Source organism: Carassius gibelio, chromosome A5 (assembly GCF_023724105.1).
Source record: "Carassius gibelio isolate Cgi1373 ecotype wild population from Czech Republic chromosome A5, carGib1.2-hapl.c, whole genome shotgun sequence".
In the NCBI taxonomy this organism is placed as follows: domain Eukaryota; kingdom Metazoa; phylum Chordata; class Actinopteri; order Cypriniformes; family Cyprinidae; genus Carassius; species Carassius gibelio.
The window spans coordinates 15,962,892-15,977,994 of record NC_068375.1 but is presented as its reverse complement, the minus strand read 5'-3'; the positions used below and the strand labels follow the sequence as shown (position 1 = coordinate 15,977,994).

The 15,103-nt window shown below is 35.9% G+C and overlaps 2 protein-coding genes across 4 annotated transcripts in view; one reads left to right on the top strand and one right to left on the bottom strand.

Annotated features, from left to right (window-relative positions):
• LOC127997392 (collagen alpha-1(XXVII) chain B) overlaps positions 1 to 15,103 on the top strand; it is a 118,345-nt gene that overhangs the window by 15,266 nt on the left and 87,976 nt on the right. Inside the window, exon 4 of the mRNA XM_052592022.1 lies at positions 3,471 to 3,524. Coding sequence (XP_052447982.1) covers positions 3,471 to 3,524 — 54 coding nt within the window. The remainder of the gene's footprint in view (positions 1 to 3,470; positions 3,525 to 15,103) is intronic.
• On the bottom strand, positions 7,074 to 13,801 carry LOC127997356 (uncharacterized). Of its 3 annotated transcripts, XM_052592019.1 has the most exons (7): positions 13,604 to 13,801; positions 12,572 to 12,599; positions 9,914 to 10,069; positions 8,852 to 9,809; positions 8,532 to 8,699; positions 8,235 to 8,330; positions 7,074 to 7,965 (listed from the first exon to the last, which is right to left on the bottom strand). In XM_052592019.1, exons 4-7 carry the CDS (start codon positions 9,803 to 9,805, stop codon positions 7,651 to 7,653), a joined length of 1,533 nt encoding a protein of 510 aa, XP_052447979.1. In that variant the 5' UTR covers positions 9,806 to 9,809; positions 9,914 to 10,069; positions 12,572 to 12,599; positions 13,604 to 13,801; the 3' UTR covers positions 7,074 to 7,650. The 3 variants fall into 3 exon arrangements, with proteins under 3 accessions (XP_052447979.1, XP_052447981.1, XP_052447980.1); XM_052592021.1 differs by lacking the exon at positions 13,604 to 13,801 and having other exon boundaries at positions 12,572 to 12,867; XM_052592020.1 differs by lacking the exons at positions 12,572 to 12,599; positions 13,604 to 13,801 and having other exon boundaries at positions 9,914 to 10,495.

Below are 15,103 nucleotides of genomic sequence, written 5' to 3'. Positions count from 1 at the left end.
TACAGACCCTCATGACTGAGAGTCAAATCAGTAAGTCTCTTAAAACATCAGGGCCCGTATTCTTAAAGATTCTAAGAATCCTCTAAGAGAGCTCCTAATTTAGCTTTAAAATTTCTACATAGGAGTCTTAGTTCAAAGGGACGGTGTATATAACATTCTTCATTCAGATGAATACAGTCGGAGTTATAATGTCCAGGTTAATCCAAGCTTTATAATGGGAGTGGATGGTAACCCAAAATTTTAAGTCCAAAAAATTTTACCCATCCATTATGAAAGAAGTCCACATGGCTCCGGGGGTAAATAAAGGCCTTCTAAAGGGACATGATGAAACATGGAAAAATACACTTATTTACAACTTAAACCTAAATCTCTAGCTTCCGTTAACTGTCGAAACATGCGTTCACGAGCGAGTGGCCTCCAGCGGGTGACGTAAAAGTCCTTGTCTGTCTCCTAACAATTTTGGACCTTGAGAGCTCTTTTAAGGGTTAAGATCCTTTCTTCTTTACTTTCTTCTTTACTAGGGTATTTTCTTTAATTTTAAAGGAACACCCACATTTCTAAGAATTTTCTCAGAATTCTGTCACTAGGAACAACACTTTGCACTAAGAATTTTAATGAATATGGGCCCAGATAATTTGAACTTTCATGAAAAGTCAGTTAGTTCAAGTTGTAAATTGCCATGCAGTGCAACTTATTAAAAAAGCCAATCTGTCTATTAGCTAGTAAAGTGATTTATTTTACAGTAAAGTGTTATTCTAGCAGAATTTTTCCTGAAAGACATTGTGAATTTACTTTTTTAAATATACAAAGCAAAGTCAGGTTACACAACCATAACAACAAGGTCTTCAATTTGCAACAGACCACTAGTGCTTCATGGTATGAAGACCATTTTCTTTCTTCTTCTGTCATTTCTGTCTTCAAGTGTGCTGCTTTGCTTATTTTGAAGAATGGTGAAATGTGAATTTCATGACATTGACCATGTGTTCTGTGCACCTTGGCCTTGTCATCTGCCTTCATGTGTTATATACTGTAAGTGCTGATTGTAGCAATGTATTAATATGAATTCTTTGTCATTTGGTTTCCATTACCTCTTAAGGATTTCAATACATAATACACCACACACTACACAACTACATCTTTTACTAGTTTACTAACAACCTTGTCTGGGTGCAAAGTGAAGGTTGAAGGCTGGAAAAGGGAGTCATCATTGTTGCCTCTGAGCTTTTGGTGGTCTTGGTCTTAAGCCTAGTTTATAAAATCCTATGGCTGGGCAAAAAAATAAAAAATAATAATAATAAAACATTAAGAAAAACTAAACTGAAAAAAGTCTTAGTCAGCAGTTTGTCTTGTTTTCCACTCAACATATCTAAACATCCTTCAAGCAAGATAAATTCAGAGAATATATTTTTTGAATTATTTATTGTTATTTACCCTTTACTGCCATATTTTTTTCTTGTTTTAAACATAAACTTTTCTAAATGTGATTAGATGTATTCATCTAAAACAAGAAAAAAAAAGTTAAATATGTTTTGCAATTTTAGATTATATTTGTTAAAAAATGTTTGCTCAAAAACAAAACAAAAACGTATTGTATTTTTTTATTTGTATATTTATTTTTATTTATTTATTCAGTGGAGTGAAGCCTAAAATATAATTTATCATTTATAATCCCTGTAATCATGTAAATCAGTTATTACAGTTTTAACATTCACATTACATTCGTTTTAGATGACCACAAATTCAGTAAATCATTGGGAATTTTTGTTTGAGTAGAAAGACTCTTTCTTGGAGCCTAACAGCTGTCACCGGGATGAGGGACCAAAATGGTGGCAGTGTGATGGTAGCTGCACAAAGCTTTGAATGGAGAAGAATTGTGCTCTACTGAAAGTAGCTGATATTTGATATGCTGTATCTGCCAACTTCATCCAACACTAGTATGCCGTGTATTATATGGTACTGTATATACAGTCACAGTGAAGTCCTGAACTATTTTCCAACAATAAACAACAGTCAGATGCGCTGTTCAGTTTGACTGTCACACAGATAGCATTGTGCATTTTCATCTTCAGCATCCCCTTAAGCAACTACTGTAAAATGTCATTGTTTCCCCCTTTTCTAATATTTTCAATCTCTTCTGGAGGCAGAGAGAGAGAAAGAGAGATTGTTTTCATTCAGGAACTTTGCCATGTGGAAGAGAAAGTGTAGGGGGCTCAGTGGGGCTCTCCTGTCTTTCTTTCATTTTGGAGCTCAAAATTACCATATTACTGCCATTCATATTAACCAGACAATGTCTCTTGGTTCATTATGTTGATCTTACTCCATAGAGCCCTAATGATTATTAGAATGCTGAGTGAGGCAGAGCTCATTTTACTTGAACAAGGATGTTTATTGCACAAAAACTAAAGGCAGAGTCAATATATTCATGAAATTCATGTTTATTTCAAGTTTTATAGTAGATTTTTTTGAAAGCATTAGTAACGGACACCTTTTAAATAATCTTTTATTAGTGAGTGTTGCTTTCAAAATGAGTAGAAACAGGAAACCTGAAAAAAATTGTGCAGTCCTGGCAGCTTCGCTCTCAGTATGAGTATGTTTGGTTCTTGCCAGGACTACAGGTGTTATGAAACATGGCCAGGATTTGTCATATAGAATTATTTTTAAGCAACATATTTAAAAGCAATGTTCTCCATTTGCTCAAAGTTGTCATCAGATGTATATGCCACTTAGATAAGTGCCGAAACCATTTTGCTAATTTTAAAGATGCTTGCTGCTACATTATATAAAAATTAACATGAATGATTAAAGTCCTTGACTGACATTTCCAAAAAATTTTGATCTTTCTTGCCAGATGCACAAGTAATGCTTGATATGCTGGATATTATATATTAGACCTGCTTGTGCTCAGTTCCCAACCCCCCCCCACCCCCCCCCCCCCCAGCTAAGTGAAGGGAAAAAAAAAATTCTACGAATGAACACTGATCTCTTGTCAAATGCAAGCTGAATTAATTAATGTGTGTAATTGATTTAAAGCTAGATGATGTACAAAATTAACAAGGGCACCAGTGACTGTAACAAGTATCACTAAAACAAGCCAAAAAGCGCAGCGGTATGGTAAGAGTTTATTGAAAACCATGGCTGTCCAATTTTAATTACTTTAAAAAAGAACTTTAGTTTTGGCAAAGTTGTTTTCAAAGAAAACCTTGCATTTTTATAAACCAGTTCCAACTTGTAACATTTAAAAAATACTGTACCTCAGCATTTTTTTCTTCTTATTTCAATTTATTCTTGTCTTTTTTTAACAAGTCACTGAAACACTATATAGTTGCATGTTTAAGAATTTAAGTCCCAAAGTATCCTAAAACACTGACTAGGGTTCACTACCTCCATCTAATAGGACGATTACTGCCTTGTTTGAGAGTTCATTCAATGTCACTCGTTTTGTCACAGTTTCCCCTACCCTTCACTTTCAGGGACCTCCAGGACCTCCTGGCGAGCCAGGATTACCAGGAAAGAGAGGACCCAGGGTAAGCCTGTTAAAATCTTTCCCTTATTTTTCCCATGTTTCTGTTGCTTAGGAGATCTCAGTTTTTATTTTATCCAAGTCAACCTAATTTTTCTTTGCATGTTGTTTTACTGGACTTAAGTTTGCCAAAACTGCATTACAAGGTGATGAAATTGGTGTTTCTGCATTAGGTAATTCCTCACACTGGCAATTTCACTACAGACCAGACAACCATGTTCCAGTTTCAATATCACTCTAGTTACTTCTTCTAGGATGCCAGAAAAACATGGTCTGTTTGTCAGATGAAATAACAAAATTGTAAGATAAATTTGCAGTTTTGAAATCCATATGTTGGAAGTATTACAAACAGATTATGCCTAACTATGTCATTCATAGCTGAGAGGACTTTGAACTGAACTAAATTATTTTGTTTATGGTCAAGGATGACTCGTTACTATTTAACGCTAATTACTTTGTCAGAAATTGTTGTATCCATGGTGTAGTAAAAATATAAAAATTGCTTTTAAAATGTGTAGTGAAATTATTTGTTAGCTACAAGACTAACATATTTTTGTTGAATATACTGTTTTTTATTTGTTTTTGTTTTTGTTTTTTGTGAAAAAGATTTACTCTTGAGGAGCAAGTACCTTGTAGAAATTACTCTTTACTAAGTAAATTTGTAATTGAGAGTGAAAGAAAGCTTGAGACAATGAGATATCAGTTAGTAAGTGATTCAAAGAGACTTCCCTGGGAGGAAATCTAGACGTTTTGTGTGTAAGAAACCTGCCCTGGCCTATGAGACTGCCCTTTAGAGAGGCCCCTTAGGGCTGGACTGTGGGAACCCATTCTGTTGAACTAAAGAAAGGGCTCTTTGTAACAGTCTTATTAAAGGCATTTAAAGCCTTACCGGTGCTCACCGGCTCTTAAGCTCTCCAGTTTTGCTGGTCAGGAGCCTTGGGATCCTAACCTAACCCTAACCCTAACCTTAACCCTAACCCTTGTTCAATGCGATAACGTACAAAGAATGAAACAAGTGATATATAAATATTTTGATGATATTTTGTAATATAAAAAAAATTATTAAAAAAAAGTGGTATTTCAGAAATAAAAGTCTATTAACCCTCTGAGGTCTATAAGGGTATTTTTGGAGCCTGGAGAAGTTTTGTCATGCCCTGTCATTTGTGCTTTTTTCAGTTACTTATAAACATCGAGGGCTGATGTTTATAAGTAACTGAAACTGATTTTAAAGGGAACCATCTTTACTTGCTTTTAGGGTTGGGCGATATGGCCTAAAAAAAATCCCCTACTTAAAATCTTAAAATTTATCATTTATTTACCAGTCAGTGACTTATGGCAGCCAGATGGCAAGTGCGCTGCTTTACTTATTTTGAAGAATGGTGAAATGTGAATTTCATGACATTGACCATGTGTTCTGTGCACCTTGGCCTTGTCATCTGCCTTCATGTGTTATATACTGTAAGTGCTGATTGTAGCAATGTATTAATATGAATTCTTTGTCATTTGGTTTCCATTACCTCTTAAGGATTTCAATACATAATACACCACACACTACACAACTACATCTTTTACTAGTTTACTATCAACCTTGTCTGGGTGCAAAGTGAAGGTTGAAGGCTGGAAAAGGGAGTCATCATTGTTGCCTCTGAGCTTTTGGTGGTCTTGGTCTTAAGCCTACTTAAGCCACAACCATGCCAAATATTAAAAACAAAAGGATTACAGTGTAAAATAATATTGTGTAGGCGACATAAATATAAAAATGTATTGAAGGGTAGTCATTGCGTGTATTAGAATAAGGCTACCTATTTGCAATTCAGCCTATTACTAGCCTACTTATAATGATGAATGATATTGGCTAACTAATTGAACAATCGTGCCAATACACACACATAAAACCACACACAACCAAAACGGCGGTTCTACCGTCCTGGCGTCTGTAAAGTGCATTTGCAGCTTTTGATCGCTGAGTGACGCTTTAACCACAAGTTATCAAACAAGCGCATCCATGCACATTTTCGCAAAAAGATGTCAGTTTTGCCTCGCTGGTGTGTTACATTTGACGGCTGCAGTTGGGGAAAATGAAAGAAAAACACTGTAGTTAAAATATTTAAAATAATTAAGATTTAATATTTACAGATGAAAGTTTGGTACTTATGAAGTTATGTGCATTTCTTAAACAGCATTCAAGCAGGATAAATGTTAAGCTGTCCCTGAGCCTGTGCTTATATTTTCTCTAAGCTACATAGTATAAAACCATATTTTAGATTAGACACATTTAATAGGTGTGCAGTATTATTTATATTATATTAATTATGTGTTATTTATTCAAAATAAATTGTGGTTTACTTTGCATCGGAGCATTAAAAGTGGTATTTAGTGAGCTAGGCTACATGGATTAATATGAAAAATGTCAATATTCTCACATATTAGGCCTATATTTTAATTTATATTTTAAAATTCTTTTAATAAAACAACATGCATTTCTGTTATTCGTTACCTGTCCTTTATTTTGACCGATAAGACCTTGGGAAAAATACATTTGTCTGTAACATTTAATTTGATAATATTCAAACTGTATTCACTATTTATCGTGTACTCTTCTTCCCTTTTATCACCAACAAATCAAAATCACCAGGCCTTTCATACAGCACATAACCTACCTGTAACGTTGTGCTGCTACTGCTTTTCCCTATCTCACCCTCTCTGTTCTGAAGCAGCTCCACCTCATCTGTGCTCTGATATGAAAACAACTGAGTTATGATCATATTGAGTCCACATAGCCAGAAAAGAGTCTCTGGATGTATATTTTAAAAACTGGGTGTGCTACATTCATTTTCAGATTAATGTGTAAAAAAAAACCTGACTGCGTATCAATAACTTTACAGACTAGACTGGGCTGATGTGTAAAACTATACTCAGGCTCATCACATAACCATAACACTATATTAAATATAGGCTAACTCAAGCTAGCTAGACATTAAGCCTTTTCTTTGAACAAGTAAATCAATTTTTACAAATTAACTTCCATTTTAAATGAACAAATATTGTAAGTGAACAACAATAGCTCAAGTTTAGAAAAAACATTTATTATTAAGACTTATTTTATTTCTGCATCTGAGTATTCGCTTGTTAAGTCTGACGTCACGTAGCAGCGCTTCCGTGTCCAAACGCTCTATCAGTTACCACGAGAAAACAACAAAAGGTGCTAATATAAACTCACAATGTGATACAATACTAGCAAAAAATTTATAATCTTAACCTTTAACTCCATACCGAAGTCCCACACTGTAAACCCAAATTAGTAAGCAGAACTCAAAAAATTTGATGTAACTCGTTGCCTCAAATTTTTTAAGTTAATGAACTTAAAAATTTAATTTAAAAAAAAATTAAATATCTATATTACATACTACATAAACCTTTTAATTTCAGTTAAATTAAAACATGTTATGAAATTAACTGAAATAGTTTTAGTTACAGTGACTTAAAATTTAGCTTTCACATACTCAAGACATTTAGTTAAAAACACTTAAAAAAAAATTTCACAAAGAGCCACTTTTAAGTTGAATGAACTCATTATTTATTAGTATCTTTGTCTTTGTGTTTTAAGTACAAGTTACTCAAACCTTTTAAAACACAAGACTCAAAATCATATGAATCAAAACTAATTTTTTTGATGTAACTCGTTGCCTCAAATATTTTAAGTTCAACAAACTTAAACAGTTTAAAATTACAGTGTGCTGAGTTCTTGTCCTTTCCTATTTAACACTTCATTTAAAAGACAGAAAAAAGGTGCACTATGATAAAACCTGAAAAACTGATTAAGACCACATCTCTGACATTACAAATTCACAAACCTGCATGAACTTTTACAAAAACATGAACCATTTAAAACTAAATTACATGCATTGTTACCAAGTACTACCCAGCTGTACTTAACAATTGTAAAGAACAAGAGCTGTTTTAAAATCACAAATAACATTTAGAAATGAAAACTGCACATTAATAAATGCACACTGTGCACATTTTGGGGGAAAAAAGTGCAAAAACCTTTCAACCATTATTTTCACAAATTGTTTTTACATTGAACTACTGAGGAACTGCCAGGCCTTAGTAATTTTTCCAATACATTTCTACATACACATCAAGTCATTTTTGAGACTCTGTAACTTGGGTGACAGTTTACCCTCATCAAGACCAAGCAAAATCTTTTGAATGAATTCAAAAGTGTTGGTCAGTCCCCTGGGATAGTTGAGGTGTAGTGCATAGATTAGTCCAAACATTACCAGGAAGGCATCAGCAAATCTGGAGAGGCTGCCCACAATCTCACTTTCGATGACAACAGAGATTTTCACAGGCTGGAAGTGAACTGGACTTGTGTCATTATCTTTGATGACTGTGAGGAGGGCCACTGCAACATCTAAAAGCTCTGGCTCATCAGATGTGTCCTGTAAAATAAAATGGATATTAAAGCAAAAACAGAATATCTGTCAAGCCAGCCAAGCTAACAGTAAACAAACGTTGCAAGAGATTGATACTATGCAACAAAAAAAAAAGCGTAAAAAATAATCTAGAACTAAAACTATTTTACAGTGGGGTCAAAGAAAACAAATCGCACAAACTATTTGGTTGGAAAGACTGAACAAGAGTAAGCATGTATGTATTTATAAGAACTGTTTAGTGTGGTAATGTGATATTTCTTTTTTTAAATACTCACCATGCAGGTCCTTAAAAACCCAGAGACGTCCTCACGTAGATACACAGGAAGCGCATGAAGAACAGTGACACGTTTGGTGTGTATGTCATGAAACTCCTATAATGATAAAAACAGAACTGTACATAACTAAACTGTAAATTCTAAACAATACAATCAGATATGCAAATACAAAAAAAAAAAAAAAAGGACAAGTTGTAGTGTTCAAAGCTGATTTGAATCATCAACATTTTCTAATGTTTTCAAACTTTAATATTTTAATTAAGTTTTAGCCTACAAAATGTACAACAATATTTTTACCTGGTCATCATGGATTCTTAGGATTTCAGTTAAAGTATCTGATGTCTTCCCGGTTCTGGATGCTTTCTGTCTGAACAGGGTCATCAGTCTAGGAAGATGTCGGTCAAGCTCAGAGTAGAATGTGTTGGGCAGGTTCTCGTTTGTAATCCGTTGGAACTCTGCATACACCTACATTTTAAAACAATGAAAGACAGAGAACACAGCCATGTTCATTATGTGAACCTGGTTAATCTACTACCCCCTCACAGAAAACAGCCCCTGAATGTGGTACATGTTATCAAGAAAGCAATAACAGGACAAACAGTGTTACCCCACATTACCTCAGATTCCATTTTGAGTGCAGGCCAGAGTTCCATGAGCTCTTTTACTGGTGGGCATGTCTTCACTATGGTCTGTCGCCGCAGAGCAAAGGTGGTTTGCATCATCTTTTTTATAAGTGGTAAGTTCTTCTCAGCTTTCTTCATTTCATCAACAATTTTCTGTCTCAACTGTTCAAGAGTTGAGGGATTTTCTCCTTGGGGAAAGTTGGGCAAAAAGTTTACTTCTGCTCGTTTGGGTCTTTTAATATTTGAATGTGAAGATTCATTGTCAGGATTCATTGCACTCCTTTTTCCAGCATTTACAGTGATCTCTGGACATCCAGCCCTTCTCATCTTGCTCCTATAGTTCCCCATCTTAAATTTGAGGCTATTTTTCCACCCATTCCAGCCAGTCTGAGATCCTGCTTCTTTCAAGCAAGGATGTTTTACCACAAGAGCCTCAGCTACCATTGCTATCTCCTTATCACTGGGATAAGCCTTGTAGCCATACATCACAGATGCTAGCTTTTCTAAAATGTCATGTTTTATGTCTCTAGTTAACTGAAGTTGCTTGTTGTTCTTCTCAAATTCAGCATTACCTTCCCGAAGTCTCAGTTCAACGTCAAAAGAAAATGTGGGAATTGGAAAAATATGTGAAGGCCATCTTCTCCCACGTTCTGAGGATGATACACTTGACATTGTTTCTGTTGATGCAACAGAGCTGGAATCTTGCTCAAATGACACATGCACAACAGCTTTCTGTGGCAACTCATCAATGTCAGAGAGGGAAGTAAGTTTTCCATCAAAGTCAGGGTCTTCATATTTTAAACTGAAGTCAAGGTCTATTTCCAGCTGTTCTTTTATAACAGCAATCAGTGCATCAACAGAGGCTGGTCGTGAACTAAGTTTTAATTTTCTAGCCCGGTCTGGCTCAACAACACGAAGGATCATGGCTTGTGGAGATAAAGCTGCCATTATGCTGATGGAAATCAAAAGATTGGCATGTATAAATACTTATTAAAATACACAGATTATATACTGCACCGTAATAAAAATAGTAATTGATTCATGAAAAATACTCACCACTGGCTTGTTTTATTTGTATGAATCTCTTGGGTGTCAACAGAAGCGAGCCTTCTACCTCGTATGCAGAGAGAGGGACTGAATCGTTTAAGTCAGACCTTAGGTGGATTGACAGACTTGTCTGTGAAGGTGAGAGCTCATAGGATCCAAGATGTTCTGAAAACCAGGACTCACAATCAGAACAAAGGAATGAAATGGTGCTATTGACAAGGTAAATGTGTTCTACTCTGCAAAACCTAGGTAGTCCACCACTCTCTCCGACAGACAAAAACATTCCACAGACATAGTCTGTGCCATTGATGGTAACCTTTGATGTCTGGTATATTGTGTCACTAGTTGTTAGTCTTCTGATGTGTAGCTGAGCTACTTCTGGTAGAGCTGAAACCAGAACAGAGTCAACACTGGACGCTTGTGTTTCAGGGTTGAAAAATGAAGGGGCAGCAAGATGGTATGCCATCATGTGTTGGTGTCTGACTGCCATTGTCTTCAAAATATTTTTGAAGTTTTGAGCGTCATGCACCACTCGTTTAAAAAAACGGTGTTTGGCCTCAAATCGCATTGTCCAAACATGCACCAGGGGCCCAAAGCACTTGATCATGGTGGGGTAATGCTCCACGTAGTGATGTTTAGGACAAAGGTTAAACTCTGGGAACGTTTGCAGAAGTACTTGCTTATGATCACTGATTTTGGACTGAAAATAGTCTAAGGTTTCATCAGTAAATGATGGGCATAATGCTAACTGCACTACCTCTTTCAGTTCCATCAAAACTGTCCATGCACCATCACCTTCTGGTACTACACTGCCTACAAGTAATGGAAGCAGTCGGAGCAGAGTAGCATTTTCATGTCCATTCCCTCCTATCGTTCCTCGAGACAAAAATGTTTTGGGAATTGGATGAGGTCTATCCACTTTATCAGTGTGCTGATATGGGAATGATGCAATCTTTTGGTTCAAATACTCTAAAGTGAAGTACTTCATCCGGATCATAGTCTTAATGCAGAGAGAAAGCTCCACAGGAACTATTCCTTCCAGAAGATCATGAAGTACATCTGGAGGAAAGCCTGTGATTGGATGAAAGTAATCCAGGGAGTCACGCAAGACACAACTAGCTTTAACACCAAAGTGGTTGGAGCAAGTGTCACTTTCCAGAAGGTTTTGTACATGAAGGTCATGGCTGTCTTTGGTTCTTTGAGAAAACTGCCTGGCTTCAGTTGCTTTAAACTGTTCTCTTGTGGCCAAGCAGAATCTGCAAACATAGCCTTCTTTAAATGACTCCACAAAGCCACTTAATCCATGGGCGGCTAGATTGTCAGCAGAAACACAAAAGATGGTACCTTTGACATTGCGACCAGCTCTTTCAATAAAGACACCATCCTGTTCAAGAATATGAACATCACGTAATAATGGAGCAAGTACAGCTGCATACCCATGCTTATGGATGTCTGTCACTTTTGCAAGCAATGCTAGCTGTATATTGTGTAAAGTTGATCTGTGTTTTGGTGGCATATTGGCAAATGCCCAGTAAACAGCACAAAGTTTGTGAATTTTACGTGATGTGCCAAGTGGGTTGGCAATTTCAAGATCATCAATATATAGCTGGAGGGGTAAAATGAGATCACCGGTTGAAAATAATTCATTTTCAAGGAAATAAGAGCCATTGCAACATGATGCATATTGACCAGAATTGGTATTTGGATCAGTAATTATTTTTAGAATGTCTGTGTTCTTAAACAACTCCTGAATCATTCGAAGGATAGGAACATACATTATGGAATGTCCAAGTTGCTCCAGCTGATACTCAATTGGCATTACACATGGATAGTTGTGCTCAAAAAAGATTTTTCTGCGCTTCGATGTGGATAACTCTGCACAATTAGAAGTACTAGTAAATATAACATTAGAGTCCATAACTCCACTTACAACCTCATCCAGTGCAGATTCTGCCAAATTGCAACCATTTCTCTGCAATATATCTTGAATTTCCTTCTTGATCAAAGGCTGCGATAAGAAGCAGACCTGATTTAAATGCTCCACTATTTCCTGGGTAGCTGTGTTTGAGACATGGAGGATTGCCTGCATCTTTAGAAATAAGGAAGATAAATTCATTCTGAGATCTTGTTTTAGTTTGTCAGTGTCACACACACCATCATCCCCCAATGGATCCTCATCTATACCTGAAGGTTCTTCATTCAAATCACCATCAACTGCAGGAATACTGGGTTGAGCAACTTCACTGACAATGTCATTTTTAAAGTCTGACGAAACACTTGCTTGGTGTGATCTACTTTTATGAGAATTGAATGTAGAGTACACATTAGTGGTAAAGCTGCAATCCTTATATGGGCAAGCCACTGTTTCATGATTTCTTAAATGCCTTCTAAGATGGCAGAAGACAACAGATTCAGAAAAATGCTGCTGAAATGGGCATAAAGGGCATTTAAACAACAGAGACTGCTGACAGTGTTCTGCACTACTGCCAAATTGGTGAGTGTGACATCTTGCCAAATGAGTTCTAAGACTATTAAAAGTCTTAAATGTACACATGCAATAATTGTAGATGCATGGAAGGGGGCATACACTGGAAAAGTGGCTATGCTGCAGTCTGTAGTGCTTAAATATTTGCAGTCGTTCAGTAAAAGAAGCTGAACACAACTTACACTGCCAAATCATATTGAAGCCAACAACCTGAAAGAAAAACAAAATTAATGTTAGAAAGTGTATAGCTCCAAAAAAGAAAAAAGAAAAAAAACAGTTTAATTATCCGAGTACAATTCAACAAACAGGTTACATGACCATGACCAGAGAATACAGCTACCACTTGAGCTGCACGATTAATTGTTAAAAGATCTCGATTGAAACTGCAATATATATTCTGAAAGATCATAATTTACATGGCACAATTACGTTGTTACGCCAATAGGTGCCGACAAGTAACGTTAACCATTAAATATGAATTTTCACTGAATAATTTGTGAGAAATTTGAATTATTTATCCAGTAATGAAACATGTAAAAAGTTATGTTGATGTAACACCAAACATAAAGGGGACTACTATATAATAGACAGTTGCAGCTGTTAAATATTAAGCCGGAATGTGATAGTTGTGGGCCACAGTGTTTTATATGTCAAAAAAGATGTCATCAGTCAAAACTTGAACGCGTAACAGGTCTATATCATTTTACCATATTAGACTTAAAATATATGAAAGTGTTCAGAGGATTTCCAGGCACATTTCTGCAATGGCACGTGCTCTCCAACTCCCCAAATTGCGTATCAGTGGCACATCACCTCATTGGGAAAAGTATTTTTTCCAAGTTATATAGTGTTTTTGCACACCAGACAAAATTAGTAACTAATGTTTATTTTTAAATCGCGTGTCTAATGTCTTTAAATAAAACAAATGGAACGTTAGGCAAAGTTACATTGTCTCGTACGTTGTGCAAGCGGAAATATAGACTATGATCCGTTCGAAAATGATATAGAAGTTAACTAATGTGTAACATATGCTTCGCCCGTTCGCCGTTCATTTTTTTTTCAGGCCCATTTCATCAGTTATTCCTTGCAGGACATCCATTACTTTTGGATGTAAATATACGTAACTGGTGAACGCTATTTAAAGTTTTTTCTAGACTAAACTGTTGCAACTGTTCACTAGATAAGCGCCTATTTAAAATGCATTTAACACTTACCGTGATAACTGCCGACAACTTGAAGCTGAGATCCTCCTCACTCACTGCAGTATTTTGTGGCGCCAAAGCAAACGTTATCCAAGCGTTGCGCGCTCCCACAACGTCGTAAAAGTCTCACACTGACCTTGGAGCACGTTAGCCGCGTAAGCCAATAAAATAACGACCCTTACGTCAACGGAAAAGTTTTTTAAACAAACATTTTTTTTACTGCATGTGATAAAGGCCCATTCTATATATAATACTGTATATATAATAGATATATAATATATAATATAATATTGTATTTTGTGCACACATTAAAACAGCTGTTCTGGTTAGTGTTAACGTTTGTGTATGTAAAATTTGTAATATTTATGTAATATTTTTCTTGCAAAATAATTTTTAAAGCTGAATTCATGAAGACACAAGCTTCATTAGTCAAATGAAGTTTTTATTTTATTTTAACTTATTTATATGTATATAATTTAATTAAAGGTGACAAATTGCTTCACCACACACGCGCGCACACACACACAAAGTTTACTAATGTCATATGCAGACATCATGTTGAAACAACTAAAAAAATAAAAATAAAAAATAAGTAAAGTTAAATTATATTCCTAAGTGACACTTACTTAATGAGCAAGTTGTTTCAGTTAATCAAAAATAATAATTTTAAATCACTCAAAAACTATTAAAAAGTCACACAAACCCAAACTACTTGAGTTAGTAGAACTTTTTTGGAAAATTAAGTTTATACTACTCAATCAGTTTAATTATTTTGAGCATTTGGGTTTACAGTGCAGATAGCCAGACAATGAAAATATAAATATAAAAAAAATATATAAAAATTATTTGTGTTTGGGACGCTGTGAGCACGGAGACTGTAGTGTATACCGTAAGTTTGAAAGCGTTTAGCTTAAATGATTAATATGAATAAACAGTGCTCATAAACGGCTGCTGAGATCGTATTCTCAAGTGAAGCGAGTTGAGGCTTGGACCCGGAAGCAGCACTTCTTACGTCATCACTTAACAACCGAATAATGAGTTGAGTAGCAGCCAGAGTCTGCTTGTCATACATAGCTGACAGAAAACGCTGCTGTTTAAAGCAGACACAGAATGTTCTAGGCAACATTAAATGTTTAGGTTAGCTAGCTAACGGTCTAAAGTTACCTAGCAACAGTGCATGTTAACGTTAGCTCATTAACAGTTGTAGACCATAGACTGTAAAAAAATAAGTTGACAGACATTTTGATTACCCTGACCTGAGCTGATTTACTGAATCAACCAACTCACATCTCCTTTTTTTTCATCCATGAAGACATTAAAGTCATCTGTTGCTGGCGTTTCATGCTTGGAGATTTCATGACTGACTGCGATACCGGCTGCTCAGTAGAACTTTCAGTGCGCTTACACTATTTAGAGTGTGCACGAGTCCTGCCTGTACGCAGACGCGCTCGTCGACACAGACAGGCAGGATGTCTGTTCTGCTCGGTCCTGCTCCTCCGTGAAGATGATGGC

What these genes read in the sequence shown, in the direction of transcription:
- LOC127997356 (XM_052592019.1), bottom strand. Translation starts at nt 9,805, where the DNA reads ATGGCAGCTTTATCTCCACAAGCCATGATCCTTCGTGTTGTTGAGCCA. An exon ending in CACTCAAAATGGAATCTGAG is followed by an intron (nt 8,700 to 8,851) that starts GTAATGTGGGGT and finishes TTTAAAATGTAG; the next exon opens with GTGTATGCAGAGTTCCAACG. An exon ending in GGTTTTTAAGGACCTGCATG is followed by an intron (nt 7,966 to 8,234) that starts GTGAGTATTTAA and finishes TTTATTTTACAG; the next exon opens with GACACATCTGATGAGCCAGA.